This window comes from Mollisia scopiformis, assembly GCF_001500285.1.
Source record: "Mollisia scopiformis unplaced genomic scaffold LY89scaffold_13, whole genome shotgun sequence".
NCBI lineage: Eukaryota > Fungi > Ascomycota > Leotiomycetes > Helotiales > Mollisiaceae > Mollisia > Mollisia scopiformis.
The window spans coordinates 1202582-1220310 of record NW_017263593.1 but is presented as its reverse complement, the minus strand read 5'-3'; the positions used below and the strand labels follow the sequence as shown (position 1 = coordinate 1220310).

General features: G+C 48.0%; 6 protein-coding genes across 6 annotated transcripts; 3 read left to right on the top strand and 3 right to left on the bottom strand.

Annotated features, from left to right (window-relative positions):
- Positions 1–587: 587 nt before the first annotated feature.
- On the top strand, positions 588–1259 carry LY89DRAFT_544453 (uncharacterized protein; the record flags this gene model as incomplete). The annotated part of the gene is made up of 1 exon (XM_018208219.1): positions 588–1259. A coding segment is annotated over one exon (672 nt), but the record flags the coding sequence as incomplete, so codon positions are not given.
- A 1295-nt stretch (positions 1260–2554) lies between these two features.
- On the top strand, positions 2555–4357 carry LY89DRAFT_586463 (uncharacterized protein; the record flags this gene model as incomplete). Its single annotated transcript, XM_018209368.1, has 4 exons — positions 2555–2798; positions 2847–2930; positions 2979–3429; positions 3478–4357. 4 exons carry the CDS (start codon positions 2555–2557, stop codon positions 4355–4357), a joined length of 1659 nt encoding a protein of 552 aa, XP_018070927.1.
- A 2155-nt stretch (positions 4358–6512) lies between these two features.
- On the top strand, positions 6513–7550 carry LY89DRAFT_566445 (HAD-superfamily hydrolase; the record flags this gene model as incomplete). Its single annotated transcript, XM_018208541.1, has 1 exon — positions 6513–7550. A coding segment is annotated over one exon (1038 nt), but the record flags the coding sequence as incomplete, so codon positions are not given.
- A 361-nt stretch (positions 7551–7911) lies between these two features.
- On the bottom strand, positions 7912–10330 carry LY89DRAFT_685496 (serine/threonine kinase 16). The gene is made up of 6 exons (XM_018215099.1): positions 9952–10330; positions 9673–9899; positions 9258–9624; positions 8606–9182; positions 8324–8555; positions 7912–8269 (listed from the first exon to the last, which is right to left on the bottom strand). The coding sequence occupies exons 1-6, from the start codon at positions 9971–9973 to the stop codon at positions 8048–8050; spliced, it is 1647 nt and encodes a 548-aa protein (XP_018070925.1). The 5' UTR covers positions 9974–10330; the 3' UTR covers positions 7912–8047.
- Positions 10331–11576: 1246 nt separating this feature from the next.
- LY89DRAFT_567129 (HET-domain-containing protein) lies at positions 11577–12793 on the bottom strand (the record flags this gene model as incomplete). Its single annotated transcript, XM_018208548.1, has 3 exons — positions 11577–11975; positions 12036–12196; positions 12286–12793. Coding segments are annotated over 3 exons (1068 nt in total), but the record flags the coding sequence as incomplete, so codon positions are not given.
- Positions 12794–14008: 1215 nt separating this feature from the next.
- Positions 14009–15703, bottom strand: LY89DRAFT_734664 (uncharacterized protein; the record flags this gene model as incomplete). Its single annotated transcript, XM_018219929.1, has 3 exons — positions 14009–14756; positions 14808–15266; positions 15315–15703. 3 exons carry the CDS (start codon positions 15701–15703, stop codon positions 14009–14011), a joined length of 1596 nt encoding a protein of 531 aa, XP_018070923.1.
- Positions 15704–17729: the final 2026 nt, after the last annotated feature.

The window sequence follows — 17729 nt, the reverse complement described above, 5'->3', positions numbered from 1 at the left end:
TCCTTGGCAGCGACGTGGTCTAGGAATCCCATTCTTGAGAATCGTGAAGGCCGCTCAAGGTCTTCATCAAAAGGTGAATGGTGATAGAAGCATAAATCCCTCATTTCTTTCGTTCAAGTCTGCTTTTTCAAAGTTTCTTCGAGACTTCTCGAAAACGCATTTTCGATTGTTGAACTTGAAGATACTTGCATATGCTTCATGCAGGGAAGGCATCCCTCAGCCTCGTGCACTGCTACCCTTGAAAAGAGGCGCTCCTATCACACCACTTCGATCGCCCCTCGTTCGCGCCCCCAGATTTTGAAGGAGCTTATTTGTTCCCATAACTCCAGAGTCATATCCAACTTTGCTTCTCTTCTTTGAATGATTCTTTTTCTCGCCTCAGACATACCGAGGCTTGAAAGCATAATAGATTTCAGACGAGTCAACTCTCAACACTTGGCTTGCATAGGGGCCCAAATCCCACCTTGACAAGGCTCACAAAACAAAACAACAAGTACATATTAAGCAGTTTCCCTTCTTTCTCCATACAACAAAGACTGTACCTCTACACATTCACAACAATGCCTTTCTCAAAGACAGCAAAAGCATTCGCCCCCTTCTCAACACTTCCATCTGAGTTGCGCTGCAAAGTCTGGGCTTCTGCTTGTTTCCCACGGGTCCTATCCCTCACATACAACTCTAATACATCAACCTTCCAAACTACAACTCCAACACCAGCTCTCCTTGCAGTATCCCATGAAGCTCGAGAAGAAGCACTACGAGTTTACGCACTTAATTTCGGCACCTCTACCTCCCCGGCGAATATCCACTTCAACCCATACTTCGACACCTTATACCTACCACGATATGGAGAGATGGGTTACGACGAAACATTACGAGACTTCAGAAGTATCGTATCTGATCCCAACCAACAGTTGGACCAAGTACGAAGCATAGCACTAGATGTCGTGGCACTGGAAGTCAAAAGGCCATGGGAAGGATACAACAAAGCCACCTTACTACGAAGCTTCAAGAACCTCCAAGAAGTTATCCTCGTCCTCGGCTCCAACGCCAGTGAAGAAGACAACACCGAAACCCCCCAGAAACAAGTCATCCAGTTCGCAGAACCGAAAGACGACCCAGAGAGGCTACTCAAGATCTGGTACTACTTCCGGCAATCCTTTATCGCAGAAGAAAAGATACTGGAGGAAGTATGCCAAGCAAGCGGGAAGCCTTACACACCCTTCAGCTTACCAACCGTGAAGATCAGATCCAAGATCTCCAACCCGACTCAGGGCGATGGATTAGAAAGCGGGGTGCAGGATCTCACTGCCGCTCTAGAGAGGACCAGACTCTAGGTCGTGGGTATTTGCTTGGTTGATAGCCAAAGGATCCACCAACTGTAAGAAAGAGGCTTGTAGGAAGTAATGTGTATGGAATGTAATCATGTTGACGAATCTAATATCTGCGCCTCTTATAAGATGTGTTGTCTGTCGTCGTGTTCACATGACCCTCTTTTGCTAGACTCTAACGCTAACAGGAAGTGATCGTCAATTTCCCCGAAGCTGCAACCTTGTATACTTTTGCTTTGTTGGTTGGATTGGTAGCCTTGGTGGAGTCGGCGCCCGAGCGGCTGGATTTTGGAATTGCTTCTTTTCCAAGGAAGCGGGTATGCAGATATTGCCCGAGGTGCCGCATTAATGCGAAGCACGAGTGAAGATCATGGGAGTATCTGTATTAAAAGCTTAGGTGTTGTAAGTAAAAGATTAAATGTTCTGAAGAGTCTTGAAGAAATAATTAAATCACATTGCTTTGCTTTTGTAAGAGGACGTCGGCTTATTATATTCCACAAAAGGTCAAACATGCTTAGAACAACAAAGTCTGGCAACTATGAATTGTAGATGCTTGAAGTTTGTAATGCTAAAAAAAAAGGACTTGGAGAGCATGAAGTACAAGTAGAAAATGCACAAAAACACAGTCTTCATGACTCCTACCCGTGACATGAATTTGGACGTCTGGATTTGTGAAGTCAAAGCTTTCATCAAAACTTGATGTATCCAGCTCCTCGTTGCCACAATGTATCTTGTATATTGTCCAAGGAAATAGCAATATGCGTGAGACAAAAATTATCTGATTATCATATGTCCAGACTTTTGTAAAAATGCTTCTTGGGTAAATGTCCTGATGCGATTTCCCGACAATAGGAGCCAGTCAATCAACCAGACAAGACAATAAGCATTTCGAGGTATGATTCCTCGTTCCATAAATCGAAGCAAAAGTCGACGACATCAACAATTCTTTCAAAAGCATTATCGTCGTGAAAGACAATCACTCTCGGGCATTTCTTACTTATGAATGACCGAGCCGGGTGATCCCGAGATTTCGTCGGCAACGGTCCGCAATCAATTCCGCTATTTCATCACAACATCAGATCCTGATGCTGAATTTGCCATTCGACATCGAGGACGTTTTCCTCATGAATTGTCTATTGCATTGCGAGATTTAGACCTCTTTCTAGACAACATGCACCGATAGAAAGATTTTCTTGGGTTCATTTTGTTTTCTTTTGGATAACATGAAGCTTCGATCGTTAACATACCGCTCATTGCGGCGGCCTTTCGAATTGAACAGCTCCAGTACGATTTGTAGAAGATTCAGTGTACAGTGCCGACAGGTTTCCATATCTACTAGGTCTTCAAATACCTCTAGAGGTATCCGCCAATTGGGCTCGACTGCCAATGCGACTCGAAAACATCGTTCAGCATTTCCTGCCCCATTCATTGCAGGACAACGGAGGACGCTGGCAACCGTTCGGAATGGTACGAATAATTAGTGCCTCAAGAGAGCATAGGGCTAATTATCACTAGCTAATCCAGACGATCGTGGTCCATTACAAGAATATGACGCACGGGTAGAACAAGGGCGGTTAAGAGACGACGAGCACCAAAGAGGTCAGCAGGCTTAAAGAATAGCACTGGCAGAGGCTGATGAGCTTTCAGGCATCATACAGAGTCTACAACATCTTCACGACGAACTGAAAACCTACCATGCCCCTCCAACGATCCACCCCACCATAGAATCACTCAAACCGGAACCGAAATCCGTGTTTGGACGGCTCTTCTCAAGCCCCAAAAAAGAGAAAAAGTTAAAAGACATTCCAGAGAATCTGCCGCGAGGCTTGTATCTATACGGAGACGTTGGTAGTGGGAAGACTATGTTGATGGATATGTTTTACGAAACGCTTCCCAGCAGCGTCACTTCGAAAACGAGAATCCACTTTCACAATTTCATGCAGGATGTACACAAGCGGTTACACAAGATGAAAATGGAACACGGAAACGACATTGACGGTGTACCATTCGTAGCAGCAGACATTGCAGAAAAGGGCAATGTTCTCTGCTTCGATGAATTCCAGTGCACAGACGTGGCAGATGCCATGATTTTGAGACGGTAAATCTCCTAGCTTTCCTCCAAATCATGAAAGCTAAAACTCCCCAGCCTCCTTGAAGCACTAATGTCCCATGGTGTTGTTCTTGTCACTACCTCGAATCGACATCCAGACGACCTGTATAAGAACGGTATTCAACGAGAATCGTTCGTACCCTGCATTAACCTCCTCAAGAACCGATTACATGTCATAAATCTCGATTCTCCGACCGATTATCGAAAGATACCTCGACCTCCTTCTGGCGTATACCACGCTCCTCTAGACAAGCATGCCTCGTCGCATGCTGAGAAGTGGTTCCGGTTCTTAGGTGACCCAGAACAAGACAAACCACGAGCGGAAACACAGCGGGTATGGGGGCGTGAGATCCATGTGCCCAAAGTCAGTGGCAGAGCAGCAATGTTCACATTCGACGAACTGATCGGGCGGCCGACAAGTGCTGCTGACTATATCGAGCTGATGCGGAGTTACGACGCCTTCATTGTTACGAATGTGCCGGGAATGACACATCGGGAACGGGACCTGGCACGAAGATTCATCACCTTCATAGACGCTGTCTATGAATCGAGAGCGAAACTAGTCCTCACTACTGCTGTGCCTCTTACGCAACTCTTTCTGTCGAAAGACGAATTGAAGGAGAGTGTGAAGAAGGATCAAGCGGATAAGAAGGGGCAGTCTGAAGGGGATGATTTAGATGACACGATGCGAAATCTAATGGACGATTTGGGGATGAATATGAAAGCACTGAAGAATAGCTCTATATTTAGTGGTGACGAGGAGAGATTTGCGTTCGCTAGAGCGCTGAGTAGACTCAGTGAGATGGGAAGCAGAGAATGGGTGGAACGAGGAATGGGCCTAGAAAAGGACGGAGGAAAGCAGGAGAGAGATAGCTGGCAAAAGGTCAGGAGTAGGCAGATGGAAGATAGCATGTAACATGCACGTTGGAAACCACGTCAAGACTGCATATGCAGGACTTGAAGAAACGAGATGAAGGAAGCAACGAGGGACGGGACGAGTAATTATCTGCAAAGAGACGCTGGATAGGAACATCCGTTCGTGCATATGCAAATCATAATATACCCCTACATATCTCGTTACCAGCTATGAAGTATTTAACCATGGAGTATTTCGTACGGTATGCGTTCCCTTTCACTGCCGTTGTTTGACAGCTGCAGCCTCCTCCTCCCCGAAGCACATTTCTCTCCATACGCCATCGTTCCCTCTGCTTCCGTGCCGTCCCTCTGCCTTATCACCCACGCTCCCATCCACACAACGACCGCAACGCTGAGCCCGATGAGGCCGTCGCGCCCTGATCGCGGCCGGGATTCCTAAATTTGGGACTCACACATCCGTTTCTCGGGACAGGACGCAAATAGCCGGTAGGGAGTGATTGGGTGCGCGGCGTTGGGGGAATCTCACGATGGGGTCAAAGTAACGGATTCGTTGCAAGACGCAGATTTTAGTGTGCGAGCTAAATTTTGAGATGTGCAACAGGATTTCCCTGAGGTCTGAGGCTGGTGAGGTGGATCTGGAATGGGAATCGGGCGATGAGGACGACGCTAGAGTCTTGGGGGCGATGGAAAAGGTACGAAGGTACTTCGTTGACTTGAGACGTGGAGAGGCGAGCGTGGAGAGTGGAGCGTGGGGTGTGAAAGGGATATAAGGTCAGACCTCTGCTTCTTCGAACTTCGTCCTCTTCTCCTCCCAGCTTTGCATTTCAACGTCAACACTTCTAATCGGCTCTAAAACACCCATTAGAAGATGAGCAGAGCTATTGCTCTACTGCCGATCTGCTGGTAGTCCGGGTAGTCACTCAAGCGACTTGGGACGGACATAAACCTCCTTTGCTGATGTTATGTCGATAACGCATGAAGCAGAGTGCCGTCGGCAACGAATGCAAGTGCGTTAAGAGCCGCAAGGTTTGCTTAGGGTAGTACGTTGTGTCCGAGCGTAATTGTTGGGTGGCATATATGCCGTACTCACACGTGGTCGGCCATTGTACGCCTACGCCATCATATCTATACCCCCTACATTGCAGATCCGCTCCTCAGTTGCTTTCGTCTGTTGATCATGACAGACTGTCGTTGCTCATTGTTTCTTGGGGAAGGTGGTACTGCTGTATTGTCACCATGACGAGTCCGGGGTCAGATATCAGATATTCGCCTCCCTAGAATCCGTTTGAATTGGAGGAGAAGAAATGCAATGTTTGGCGGGCGGCTTTCTTTTTGCGATAGGTGTTCACAAGACCCTTACTCCAAACATTTGAGAGCGTCAGCGCACATGCTCCTCTCCCACGGGGTCAAGTTGTCCAATCGGAGACTTGATAACAACATATCTAGCAAGCAAGTTTAAATGATAGTTTCTCGTCACGGTTTGACGAGGAAGGCTGTGTTGTTCTTGTTATCTTTCACAAAAGCTTATTCTCCCCCTTCTTCGTGTCCTAGAAGTGTTTTTGCTCTTATCGCACAGTACAATCCTGTTTGTCGGTGAAGCGGCCTGATTCGAATATTTGTTGTGGGCGTCAATAATCTGGAAGCCGAATTCACCCGAGCCTAAGTATCGACAACAGAAGGACCTGAACAACAACATCTTATTCACCTGGAAAAATCGCACGACGCTCTTCAACATCTATAAATCCATTTCTCACGCAATCATGGCCTCTAATAATCAACAACGTTCATCCGCCTTCGGACTATCTTGTTTTCGCCACCTATCTCAGCCCTTCCATTCCGGATCATTCCCAGTCTTCACGACTTGGGCCAGTTCCTCTACGACAACTGCGAAGCGCAAACTATCTCCAACTTCCAGCGTCACCGATATGTCTGTCTCGACATCTGGCAACGCGTCAAAGGCAGTTTCGCCTGCGTCCTCCACTTCTTCTATCCCGGATCTCCTCGACGAAGCTCTGAAGCTGGATAACGCCGATAGATATGCCGAGGCAGTCACAAGCCGCATCGAAGAACTTCTAGATATCCAGGGTCAGGAGGAAAAGTCGTCTGCTATCGTTGCAGCGCAACCAGATCCCCAAATTGAGTGGACTCACCCAGAGATCATTGGAGTCAACGACGGGTTTGCCAATTCTACCATTGCTTTTGCATTCGATATCGATGGCGTCCTCGTCCGCAGCAAGGATCCCCTCCCAGGCGCAGCTGCTACTCTTGCAATGCTTCAGAGGCGCAATATCCCCTTTATCTTGTTGACAAATGGTGGAGGATCCACAGAAAAAGATCACGTGGCTTTGCTTGGTCGACGACTCGGTCTTGCAGGTCTTCATGAAAGACAATTTGTTCAGAGCCACACACCCTATCTTGGATTAGTTCCAACTCTAGCTAACAAGAACATTCTAGTGCTGGGAGGAACGGGTAGCAAGATCCGAGATGTTGCACATGCCTACGGGTTTAAGAACGTCGTTATTCCCTCTGACCTAGTCAAGGATAACAACCACGTTTACCCCTTCCTCGAGTATACCAAAGACCATCACTTCGAGCATGGCAAGGATGAACTTCCGCGCATGGAAGACGGTCGAGTCCAGATTCACGCCATCCTTGTATGGTCCTCACCCCGTGACTCTGGTCTCGACCAGCAAATCATCCTCGATCTCCTTCTTTCCGAGAAAGGTATTATCGGTACCCGATCCCCAAAGAACGGAAACACCACCCTCCCGAACAATGGCTACCTCCAAGACGATCAACCACCCATCTACTTCTGCAACCCCGACCTCACGTGGGCAACTGCATACAACCTCCCACGTGCAGCCCAGGGTCTCTTCAAGGCCGGTCTTGAAGGAGCCTGGTCTGCACTCTCTAACGGTGCCTCTCTGTCTACCCACGTCAGCGTCTTCGGTAAGCCAACCGAAGCTACGTATATCTTCGGCGAGCGAGTCCTCCAAGATTGGCACAAAGAAGTCAACGGTATTGACGCCAAACCAATCAAAACTGTCTACATGATTGGTGACAACCCAGCTTCCGATATTCAAGGCTCCAAGAACTACCAGTCTAGATATGGCAGTCAATGGAAGAGCGTCTTGGTTGAAAGTGGCATCCACGTCAAGGGAACTGAGCCTGCCCATCACCCTACTCACATCGCTGCTGGTGTGAAGGAGGCTGTTGAGTTGGCGTTGGCTGAAGAGGGTTTTGATATCGATGATGGATATATTGATAAGGTGAGAGCAACAATCTGGAATATGAGGGAGTTCTAGCTAATTGATCTTGCTTAGAACGAGCCGCTGGCGGTTGCAGACAACAGTGAAGATTTCAGTCAAGGTTGATGGCCTCTTTGACGAGTGATGAGCGATTGGACATTGGCGTTTGGGATTGCGAGCGTGGAGTTTTGGCGAGCAGCGTTATGACCACATAGACATGAATGAACGACTTTAAGACTAGATCTTCCGTGCCTACTTGTGCGCTTAGTGACAAGTGAGCAGTCGACCCTTATCTTTGCACGTCTAGTACAAAACTTGCTCCTGAGAATTGTCGATTCTTCAGATTCTCTACATTTCCATAGCACAAGTGATTCATAACTATTGACCATTTGTCCACTCCCCCACCAGCCTCGGCCTGCGAAATATCTCACCCAACCACAGCACTTATCTCCTCTCAAAGAACTCTCGATCAATCCAAACAATTATGCAACCTCCAACTTCGGCCCCTTAGTCTCCATCTTCAAGATCACAAAGAGATCATGTCGACTCCACCAACTCCTCATCCTCTTCCCGAAGATATACACCGGAAGAGCCAATAAACTAAAAAAGATCGTCGTCCCTCCAAAAACATACATAATCTGCTCCGGTCCCTTGGCCTCAACCCAGTTATTGGCAAAATTAGAAAGGCCGTAGAACATAAAATTCTGCCAATCTGTAGTCAGCAAGCCAACTTCCAAATGAGGGTGGGTAAAGCGAACCTTGAACAACATATTCATGATAAAAATCTCATTACTCTGATTCCGAAACGCATCCAACCCATAACTCAGAGTAGCAAAGATCCCCACCAAAACACCAACCATCATCACACCCTGCAAAAAAGCGCAAAGGATGGCATTCGCGCCAACAGCCATCGCATAGCCGAAGAGAAACATGCCGATTCCGCCTACCACTCCTGCTAGCCCCATAAATACAAGGCGGAACTCCGGCTCGCTTGATAGTGTCAGACCATACGAAGGAAAGGAAGTTGAAGAAAAACTTACTACACGCCCTGGTTCCGCTTCCCCATGTATTTAATGACAGGATCACTTGCCCACGCAACGATGATACTTCCAATCATACCCCCAATAAAAGGCCCCGCGCCCAGATACCCGATCTGAGACGGTCCAAAGTTCCACGGCGGTCCGGAGAAGATGCCAGAGAGGATGATCGCTGAGCCGACGTACCAACTATTCAGCAACCCAGCCGTGATGACCGCGTAGCAAGCCGCAGGATTAAGAAGAGTAATAAACGGCCCCGCTAGATATTTCAAGATATTATCCCGTGAGTATATCCCTGTGTAGAGCGCGAGTTCTTGCACAAAGGTCTTTTTCTTGGGGATGTTTTCGGGAGTAGCGATATCTTCGATGACGCGATGCTCTTCCTCGTATTTTGCTAGCTCTTCGAGTTTTTCGTCGGCGACGGTGTCGGTGTCGTAGCGGACGTCGCGGAGGTAGGTTGTTTCGGGGCAGAAGAAGAACATGAGGATGAATTGGATGACGAGGAAGATTTGGAAGAGGTGGAAGAGCCAGAGCCAGCCGAGGTCGGCGAAGACTTGGCCGCAGATGATACTTGCCAGACCTAGTAAAGACGTCCTTCAGTGAGATTCTGTGAAAGGTAGGGATATCGAAAATGGAGTGAATAAGGAGTACTTACTGCTAGCGGCATTCAACACAAAGTTAATAATAGCAATCCTCAACCCTCTCTGATGAACAAAATACATATCCCCAATTGTAGCTACAATGAGACTCTCAAACGCACTCGTACTAAAACCCTGCACAATCCTCGCTGCCAACAAATACTTGTAACTGATCTTACTCTCACCTATAGCCGTCCCGATTATATCGAAGAGCGTGGAAACCATAAAAACAGGCCGTTTCCCATATTTGCGGGAGAAGGCACAGACGAAGGGGCCGATGATACCAGCTGCGAGTAGGTTGTAGCCTGATACGAGGACAACGGTCGTTAAGGGCGTCTTGATTTCTTGCGCCATGGTGAAGTATGAGGCATTCAAAAAGGGTCCCTGGCATTGTTAATTTTCGATAATTCAGAGTTGAAAGGGAGTACAGACATTTGTCCCTGCATTAAGCATAGTGCCGAGGCAGAGAACGGCTACTATGAGCTCTTTCTTCCACATGGGCCAGTTTAAGGGATCATTTGGGTCATCGCTGGGTTGAGGAGAAAGCACGATGTGGGCATCTTTTCCCTTGCCATGTTTGAGAGCGTGAAGGACTTCTTCTTCGTGTGCTGCTTGGTCATCGAGTAGAACGGTTCCTGGAACATGCTGAAGGTTCTTGTCTATGAAACATGTGAGGCCGTGTATGGAAGAGGATATGGGGGAATTACTCACCCTCTAAGACACCGAGCCCCATCTTTGGCTGCAAGATTCGATGAAGCTCAGAAAGTCAATTGGAAATGTCTTTCAAAGGTATGAGTGCTTTTTCGAAAAGGAAAACAGAAATGAAGTTTCCACGCCTGGGGCTTATCCGGTTCAAATAGCCCTGTATATGCAGTCATCAGTACAGCAGGTCCGACGAAGTCTCGAACCCATGCTTCCGATACCCCTCGATCCTAGATGCATTTCGATGCGCCCTTTCAGGGATACTGAAAGCATGGCTGAAGTTCTTGGTTTCCATGATTGGAGTCCAGGTATTTCCCCACTACTCCGCATTCTAGAAGCTTGGGCTTGACACTTTGTAGCCCCACACTCATTGGTTCGCAGTTTCAGCATCGGCAAGCGGTGACAGTTCTAACTGCCGATCTCCCCTATTGCTCATAAATAAATGCAAATCTCGCTTTCGTTAAAAATCCTAGACTCGGCTATAAAGTTACACAACAGGAACGCTATTGAACTTTCTGACCACATTCTCATCAGTACCATCGATTCAAAGTCCAGAGATCTCGTTGCCATGCGAAAGATGCAGCTGCCGATATCTGTAAGCTTTTCGTAAGCCACATGTGGAATTCTTAGGCTTGGGGTAGCAACTCGGAAAATCTCCACGGCCGGACGGGAAAACTCCTTGGAGACGCAGACCTCGACGCTTGCGAACTAGGGAAGCAATATTTGTGGAGATGAGGCTTGTTTGGACTTCCTGATCTAAAGGTAATGAGATGAGCGAAAGAGAAGTCATGAGCAGGTGATATGTAAGATGTCAGTGGAGCGTGTCGGGGGTTGGTGGATGTTTTTGATTTGCTGGCTTTCAACCGCTTTTCCAGGACAAGTCTGTCTTTGCAGCAGTGTTGATTTTGCTGACAACAGTGTTCGTGTTTATAAAAGCTTGCTTTTGTATCGTGAACCTGATGTGAAGTATTGGTCTGTTTGTCAGAGCCCCGCAAGTGTGGCTGGAATATGGAAGCTTAGAACCTGCAGGTGCAGTATGATCAAGCCACCACACCATGACTACAGGTATCAGCCCAAAAGTGCTGTTATAATGTGGGACATTGGCAGAATCGGGAGATCTAGGCCACAGGGCCACAAGAAGACTTTGGCTTGGTTCGAAGTGGATCTATAGATTGGAAAGCTGTGTAGCTTCATTGTGTTGTTGAGTCTCCTGCGAGAGTTCGGACTTCGAATCGAGATGTTGACAATTCTCTTTTTTTTTACCCTACGTAAGATGGGAAGTTCACATGGCCTCAATGTTCCTGTCCTCAGATAATGTTGACCACCATCCTAGAAGCCTGGCAACCCTCAAGCAGTTCTTTTGCAGAACTATGCTCAGTGGTCATGAAGTAGCCTAGCCTATGATACCAATTTTGGTCTTCGGAAATCTTCCCAACCACAAGCCCATTGATACTATGCCACTTGCTGGTGTACTCATAAACGCCGAAAAGCAAAAAGGAAATGTTAGCATATATGTCCGTGAGAGGTTTGTCAAACTCGCAGTCCCAGAATAAGAAGCTCTCCTCTTTATATGCATCGACGCTTCCCTTAGGCACCATGCGAGTGAAGAACCGGAAGTCGACCAAGAATGCGTCCATGACAAGCTTGCCATTAATGACAGCACCCCACTTCGATGCCGAAGAACCCACTATTGTACTGCACTCTACCACATTTGCTTTGTAGCTGGTCCACATTTTCAACGCATCGAAAGTTCTCGGGCCAGGTGCGTAAGTTATCGGGCCATTGACTGACGCCCAGGACCAAGACGGTGCTTGATACTTCTGAGGCCGAGCTTTGCGAGGTGCAACTCTCCACATCAGCCCATTCCACAAGTAGTCCTTCCAAACGCCTGCTAGGTAATCGCATCCCAGACGCCTCGAGAATACTTCTGCGGCGGCTGCTACCACTGGAAGCCTGTCACTTTCTTGTGAGAGTTCCCGGCTTGTAAAGTTTCGCAAAAGCGCTTGCCACTCTTGGAGGACCTCCACTGGTGACTGAATGCGAGTGACGTCCGACCACGAGCTAGCCATGAAATCCCATTCCTCCAATTGCACTAATCCGAATAAAAATCGGTGTGCATCCCTTCCCAGTGTGCCTGTCAAGAATTTGGGTTCGGAACCGGAGTAGCATTTCCAATGCATACCGTAGTCTGTAAAGATCAACAGGAAAGGAGAAAGTAAGTGCTCTTGAAGTGTCCAAGCCCTCTTGTTGATTGCTTGAGGGCATGAAAAGAAAGATGCCCATGATACATTATCATTGGTCTTCTTGTCACGACGAAGGTGCCCATATTGCCATCGTCGACACGAACTGGCATGTGAAAGACGCCCTGAGAGCTGAGGCTCCTGTCTAGAAAGCCTTCATGGCAATTGAAAGCGCTAGCAACTGAGATAGTAATTCGAGCGTTGCGGTAGACTTGGACCATGCGGCCCAATTCTGTCTTGACATCTTCATCGTCATCTTGAACGATACAAAGTGAGTCGATCCAGATGAAACGCAAGTCAAGATTGCGAGCTACCTCGAAAGCATCCAAGATTGTCTTAGGTAACTTGGAATAAGGAAGACTTGCAGTATACGCGTGAGCATTTTTCGTGGTCGTCCGAAAAGGCTCAGCACTTCCCCAGCAATAGCTGAGGGCTGCATAATTACCCTTCTGTCCAGCTGTATAACGCAGGCGTGCAGCCTGTGGTTGTCCGAGTGGCGATAGCTCGATCAGCCTTGAAGGAAGCACATTTTGGATCCGACGACGACAGTTATTATGACTAAAAGAACACTCTCTGAGCCATTTTCTAGCAATCTCAAAATTATTCACAGACACAAGCCTGCTCAGTGGAGCTAGCTCCTGGATGAAATGAATGCTTGGAGTACCTGGTTCAGTCTTTAGTACAAATCGCTGTTCTCATTTTGGAACGTACCTTCTGGCGCTAACAAGATCCTGTGGTGGGAACTTTCTTCAGAGACTTCGTTTGATCAGGTCCCTGAAATGAAATGCTGATCGAGTTGGAGGAAGTTTTTCTGATTGTGAAGGACAGCACTTCGGATGGAGGATGCCACCATTCAGGTCTTTCGCTTTCTCCTCCAGTCTTGAAATTCCGATTACTCGCATGTCGAGGCCTGCTGGGTTGATCGTAGCTGTCATCGTTTTCAATGCTCCATTTGCAAAACTCGCATCCTTCCTGAAACGAGCTCTCAAGTTCAAAACGTGTTTTTGGGTAGTGGTAAATGCTGTCTTCAACGAATATCTGATGCTGACTTGAGGGTTCCCCAGCTCTGTCGTTTGCCGTAAAAATCCCCTCACAATGCTTACACAATTGGAGGCGGGGGAATAGATGCTCAGCCGATGACATCTCAAGAATTCAAGACAGTGAGAAGAATTTGTTGTAGCAAAGTGACGATCGAAATATCGCAAGAGCTATATGTGTTGCAGAGGCTGCCACGGGGCTGTGCCGAGCAATTCTCGGTGACCCAGGTAGGCATAGACAGTTGATATCGGGACATCGTGACAATATCAGATCCAACCGTACATCAATGACGCGAAAAGCAGAGATGCTCGTCTGGAAGGAAAGGACGGAAAGTACCTAGGTAGCATACAATAGTGGATAGTGTGCTGAATGTGAGCGCCACAATTTCAGAGGGACCAGGGAATATGTGCAACAATTAAATAGCAATCAATAAAGAGGAGGACAGTCCAAGAATCAACGTAATGTCTTCTGATGAAAGTAAGCTGCAAGGCGAGGTATGAAATACCGACTCAAATTGTGAATCGTGCTAATTTAGCGGGGCTCTAACTTTGACGACCGAGCTATAGTCGCATGTCCATGTCACAAAACACCAGTATGTGAAGCATATGGAGGGAATGTTTCGTAAACGAACATCATCATACATGCAAATATATAGCTAAGAAGGGTATCAATCACAATCTACCGTGAAGCAAAACAATCACGCTGATTTTCAAACTCCACCTCCAAACCAATTTTCACCAAACACCGAGCCCCAAACCCAAGCCAAAAACGCCTTTAGAATAAATATCTCAAACACCCTTATCCTCAAAACTAACGTTCCTACTCATCCTCGTCTGCCTCAACTGTCCCGGACTACTCAACACCGGCACATCATTCCTCGCCTCATCAACCAACTGATACCTCGGCGCATTATCCCTCCCTACAGCAGCACTCACCGCACTTCCCAAACTAGCACCCATCCCCGCAATCCCATCTCTCAACGGACTTCTCGGTGGAACAGTGACCTCCCCATCCCTGTTCACCAAAGAAGTACTACTCCCATTCCCCCGCGACGTAGAAGGCGAAGGTCTCGACCAACTCGTAGGGACAGTGGACCCGACAGGACTACGCAACGACTCACTAGTCAACTCTCTATCCTGAGTCCGTCCATTCGAACTCGTAGGCGTCCTCCGAAGCGGCGAAGCTCCGACGCCCATCCCCATTCCGGTCACGGTATCGGGTAGATCTCCGTCGTGGATGTGTGTATCTCGTTCCATGGGCACGGTGGCGCCAATTGCGCGGTGGTAGCTCTGGGAGAAATGGTCGATTTCGGAAACGAGGGGTTGTTCTTCGTGGGGAACGTAGAATTGGTGGTGTGCTGATGTATCGGGGGGAGTTACTTGACGTGCGCCGTCGGCGTAAGAATATGGTGCCAAGGCGGCTGCTCCACCTGTGCCGGCTGCGGTGGTAGCTCCGAAGTTGTCAGGCCCGTAAGGTTGGTATGGAGCCATTCGTTGGAAGGGGCCTTGTGTTGGGCCTTGACTGGTGCTGTGGACGCTGGACTTTGTTAGCAGAGATTCGGTAGGGGTTGATGTTGGATTCGGGTACCTTTCAAATGGTCCGGCCCGACTTGCGTTCCTCTTTTTTAGGAACCAGAAGATTGCTGCGCCAATAAGTACCAAACCTGCAAAGGCTCCAAGCACGCCCCCAATGATAGCCCCGTTATTACTATCATTCTTCTTCGAAGCCGCAACTACAGTGGGCGTGCTCGTCCCGGTCTGTGTTGGTGCTTTTCCAACACTAGATAGTGTAGTAGATGAACTTGTAGAGCTCGAACTGGAGCTTGAAGTCGTGGAACTGCTACTGCTACTGCTCGACGAAGATGTGGTAGATGTTGATCCGCTCGTAGGTGTGAATACAATGCCTGTGAACACCTGCTGAAGAAGCATATCTGTCGGTTGCCCGCTATATGTAGTCTCCACAGTCGTTGCCCAACTTGATTCTCCACATCCATATTGATAGTATCCTCCAGGAAAAGTGTTCTTGTAGCAGACTGCTGTGCCTGAACTATACAGGAGTTAGTAGAAGCCTCCGAATTCCAATTGTTCAACATACCAAGTATATATTCCATTATCTTGCAACCCAGAATTTGGTGTCCACCCGTTGCTGTTCATGTCTATACAACTCGTATATACGCCCGCCGTACACGGTCCCGCTGTCGCACAACATCCTATGACTCCGTGGACGGTATCGCGAACACACGATGATCCAGGCGAACAGGTAGCAGCGCTGGCCGAATTACCACCTAACCACCCACAAATCGCTATATTCAACGAATCTCTTCCAAATATCCTCGCTGGATCCGCCGGTATTGGTACGAAAGTCGGTCGTGGTGACCAAGCATCTGCCTTGTATACATGTGTCTGTTGGGCCTCCGTCCATGGTAGCGCATTACTCCCAGTAAAAACGAGCGAGAAGAGCAGGAAAATCGACGAGGAAGGCATTGCGAATATATTGAAAGTCATGGCGAACAAATGACAGTATTCCAAGTCCAAAAAATCGACAGAACAATCAAGAGATCATGCGCGCGTGAGGCATCCGACTTATATGAGCTGACAGTAGCATGAAGTTCACATCGGAGGGTATGCAAGCTATTAGAAGCTTCGCCAGAAGTTTGTACTACCGTGCCGCAGAGGCTGTGGGCAACTTTCCCAGGGAGACGATGTCCATTTTGGAGTTGGGGCGACAGCATGCTCTGTTCCAGGGTCCATCGACGATCTCGTAGCCCATTGGAGAGAAAAGGCGGGATTAAAATTGACAGAAGCAAAATAACCAGTCAGCATCCTTCGCCTGCAGGCTGAGAACCCAGACTCGTTCTGTTTCCGGGGCTGAGAGCAGCGATGGCGGGAGCTGAGCCACAATCTCACAGGGACATCGGGGACAATCAGGCATTTCTGCATTGCCTGGGTCTGTGTACTCGAAATTCTGCCTTGATGTCACAGTCCAGACTTCTGGACGGTCTGAAACAGCGAACAGATGATGGTTACTGGATAAGTTGGGGGAGATTGGGACGTTGTTGGATACATTTTGGTATTGCTTTATGCCGTGGCTGCAATGTGGTTGTCGGAGGGTTTCGAGGTTTTGGGATGAAAACAATTTGCGACCGAACAGTGAGAAGTCCAGAGGGCGATCTGAGCACTGTCGCTTAAGCCTAGCGCCCGTCGCAGTGGAGAGAGCTATTTTTACCACCCGATCATCATTCCGAATCCAAAAACCTCTTCTCGTAAAATACCACTTATCACCCATCATCTTGCTAGAACGTTGCTCGTACTGGCTTAGTATGGTGATCTTGGTAGTCCAAACATCTGACTACAGTGCGATGATGTCTAGTTTGCACGGAACTACGAACTTCCATTCAAACTCAAGAGGCCAGAACAGACCACCGGGACTCATCCGACGGGTGGTACGCGCCTGGGACAGCTGTCGATTTGCCACTGTTGTGGCGCTCAATCACATTCCGAGGTCCTACTTCTGCAAAGTTTCCAACAGCCACCCAAGCCCTCTTACTCACAGAGCTCGGAATCACAAGGCGTGTGGAAAGAGACAAAGGCTGGAACGACTCGCAACTTTGATGCAGGGGGTTCGTATTCTATATCATGATTTCACAAGCAGCTCTTTGGTCAATTGTACGATCTTGATCACGGAATTTACCTCCACCATCTACTGCTGAAAGGGTGGATGCTGATCGCCCTTCAGCGATGATGCACCCAAGCTGTTCAGATGCTCGTACATGCTATATCCGAGAACTTTTATCCAAGACTCCAATAACAATTCTCGCACATCGAATGTTCTTCGTATTCTTGTCCCCAAGTTTCCGTTTCCAACATCCAACTTGTTGCTTAAGCGCCAACAAGCCGCAACCGCAGCCGCCAACCTGCAATCTCACCTGCATCCTGCTGGCCAGAATTGGGCCCAAAGCCACATCTCATATACATGCTGTCGGGATTTTCCCAATCTTCCAACTGGCCCCCTGATCTCAAGCTCTCCCGAGAACGCGGGCCAGTCCAAATTGGTTGCTTCGTTCTTGTTGATCTGTTTTGTCCTGCGTTTGCTTGGACGGCTGGTACAACAGCGGATAAGTTCGATACTCCTCGCCCCAACTTGTTAAAGTTCACAGTCCACTTTTTCATCTAGGGTTTTGTGTTTTTTTATTCACTTCAATATCCATTTAACACATCCTATGTAGGTTCAAGCCCCTGCTTGTACAAGAGGCCAAGTTTTGGTACGATGAGTTCCAACATTTGTTTTATCCAGTTGCATGCACTGTGCCTGCTTCTATATACCTCAATGTACCTTGCCTCATGTTGGCTCTGTTCTAGTACACGTTTCAGGATTTTTCAGTGACTAAGTTACTTATCAAACATCACGGTCATAAACTCGCTCTTGAATATTGGCGGAGAATTCCTACCGTATCTTCGATCACACCACCTCTGTATCATTGGTTCCGTGCAGAAGGTGTCCTCCTCGATC

Bases quoted from the DNA above. Each gene is read 5' to 3' on its own strand.
- LY89DRAFT_685496 (XM_018215099.1), bottom strand. From the start codon at position 9,973: ATGGGGCTCGGTGTCTTAGAGG. The intron at 9,900-9,951 runs GTGAGTAATTCC...CATGTTTCATAG, and splicing joins GGGGCTCGGTGTCTTAGAGG to ACAAGAACCTTCAGCATGTT. The intron at 8,270-8,323 runs GTTCGCTTTACC...ACAGATTGGCAG, and splicing joins TCATGAATATGTTGTTCAAG to AATTTTATGTTCTACGGCCT.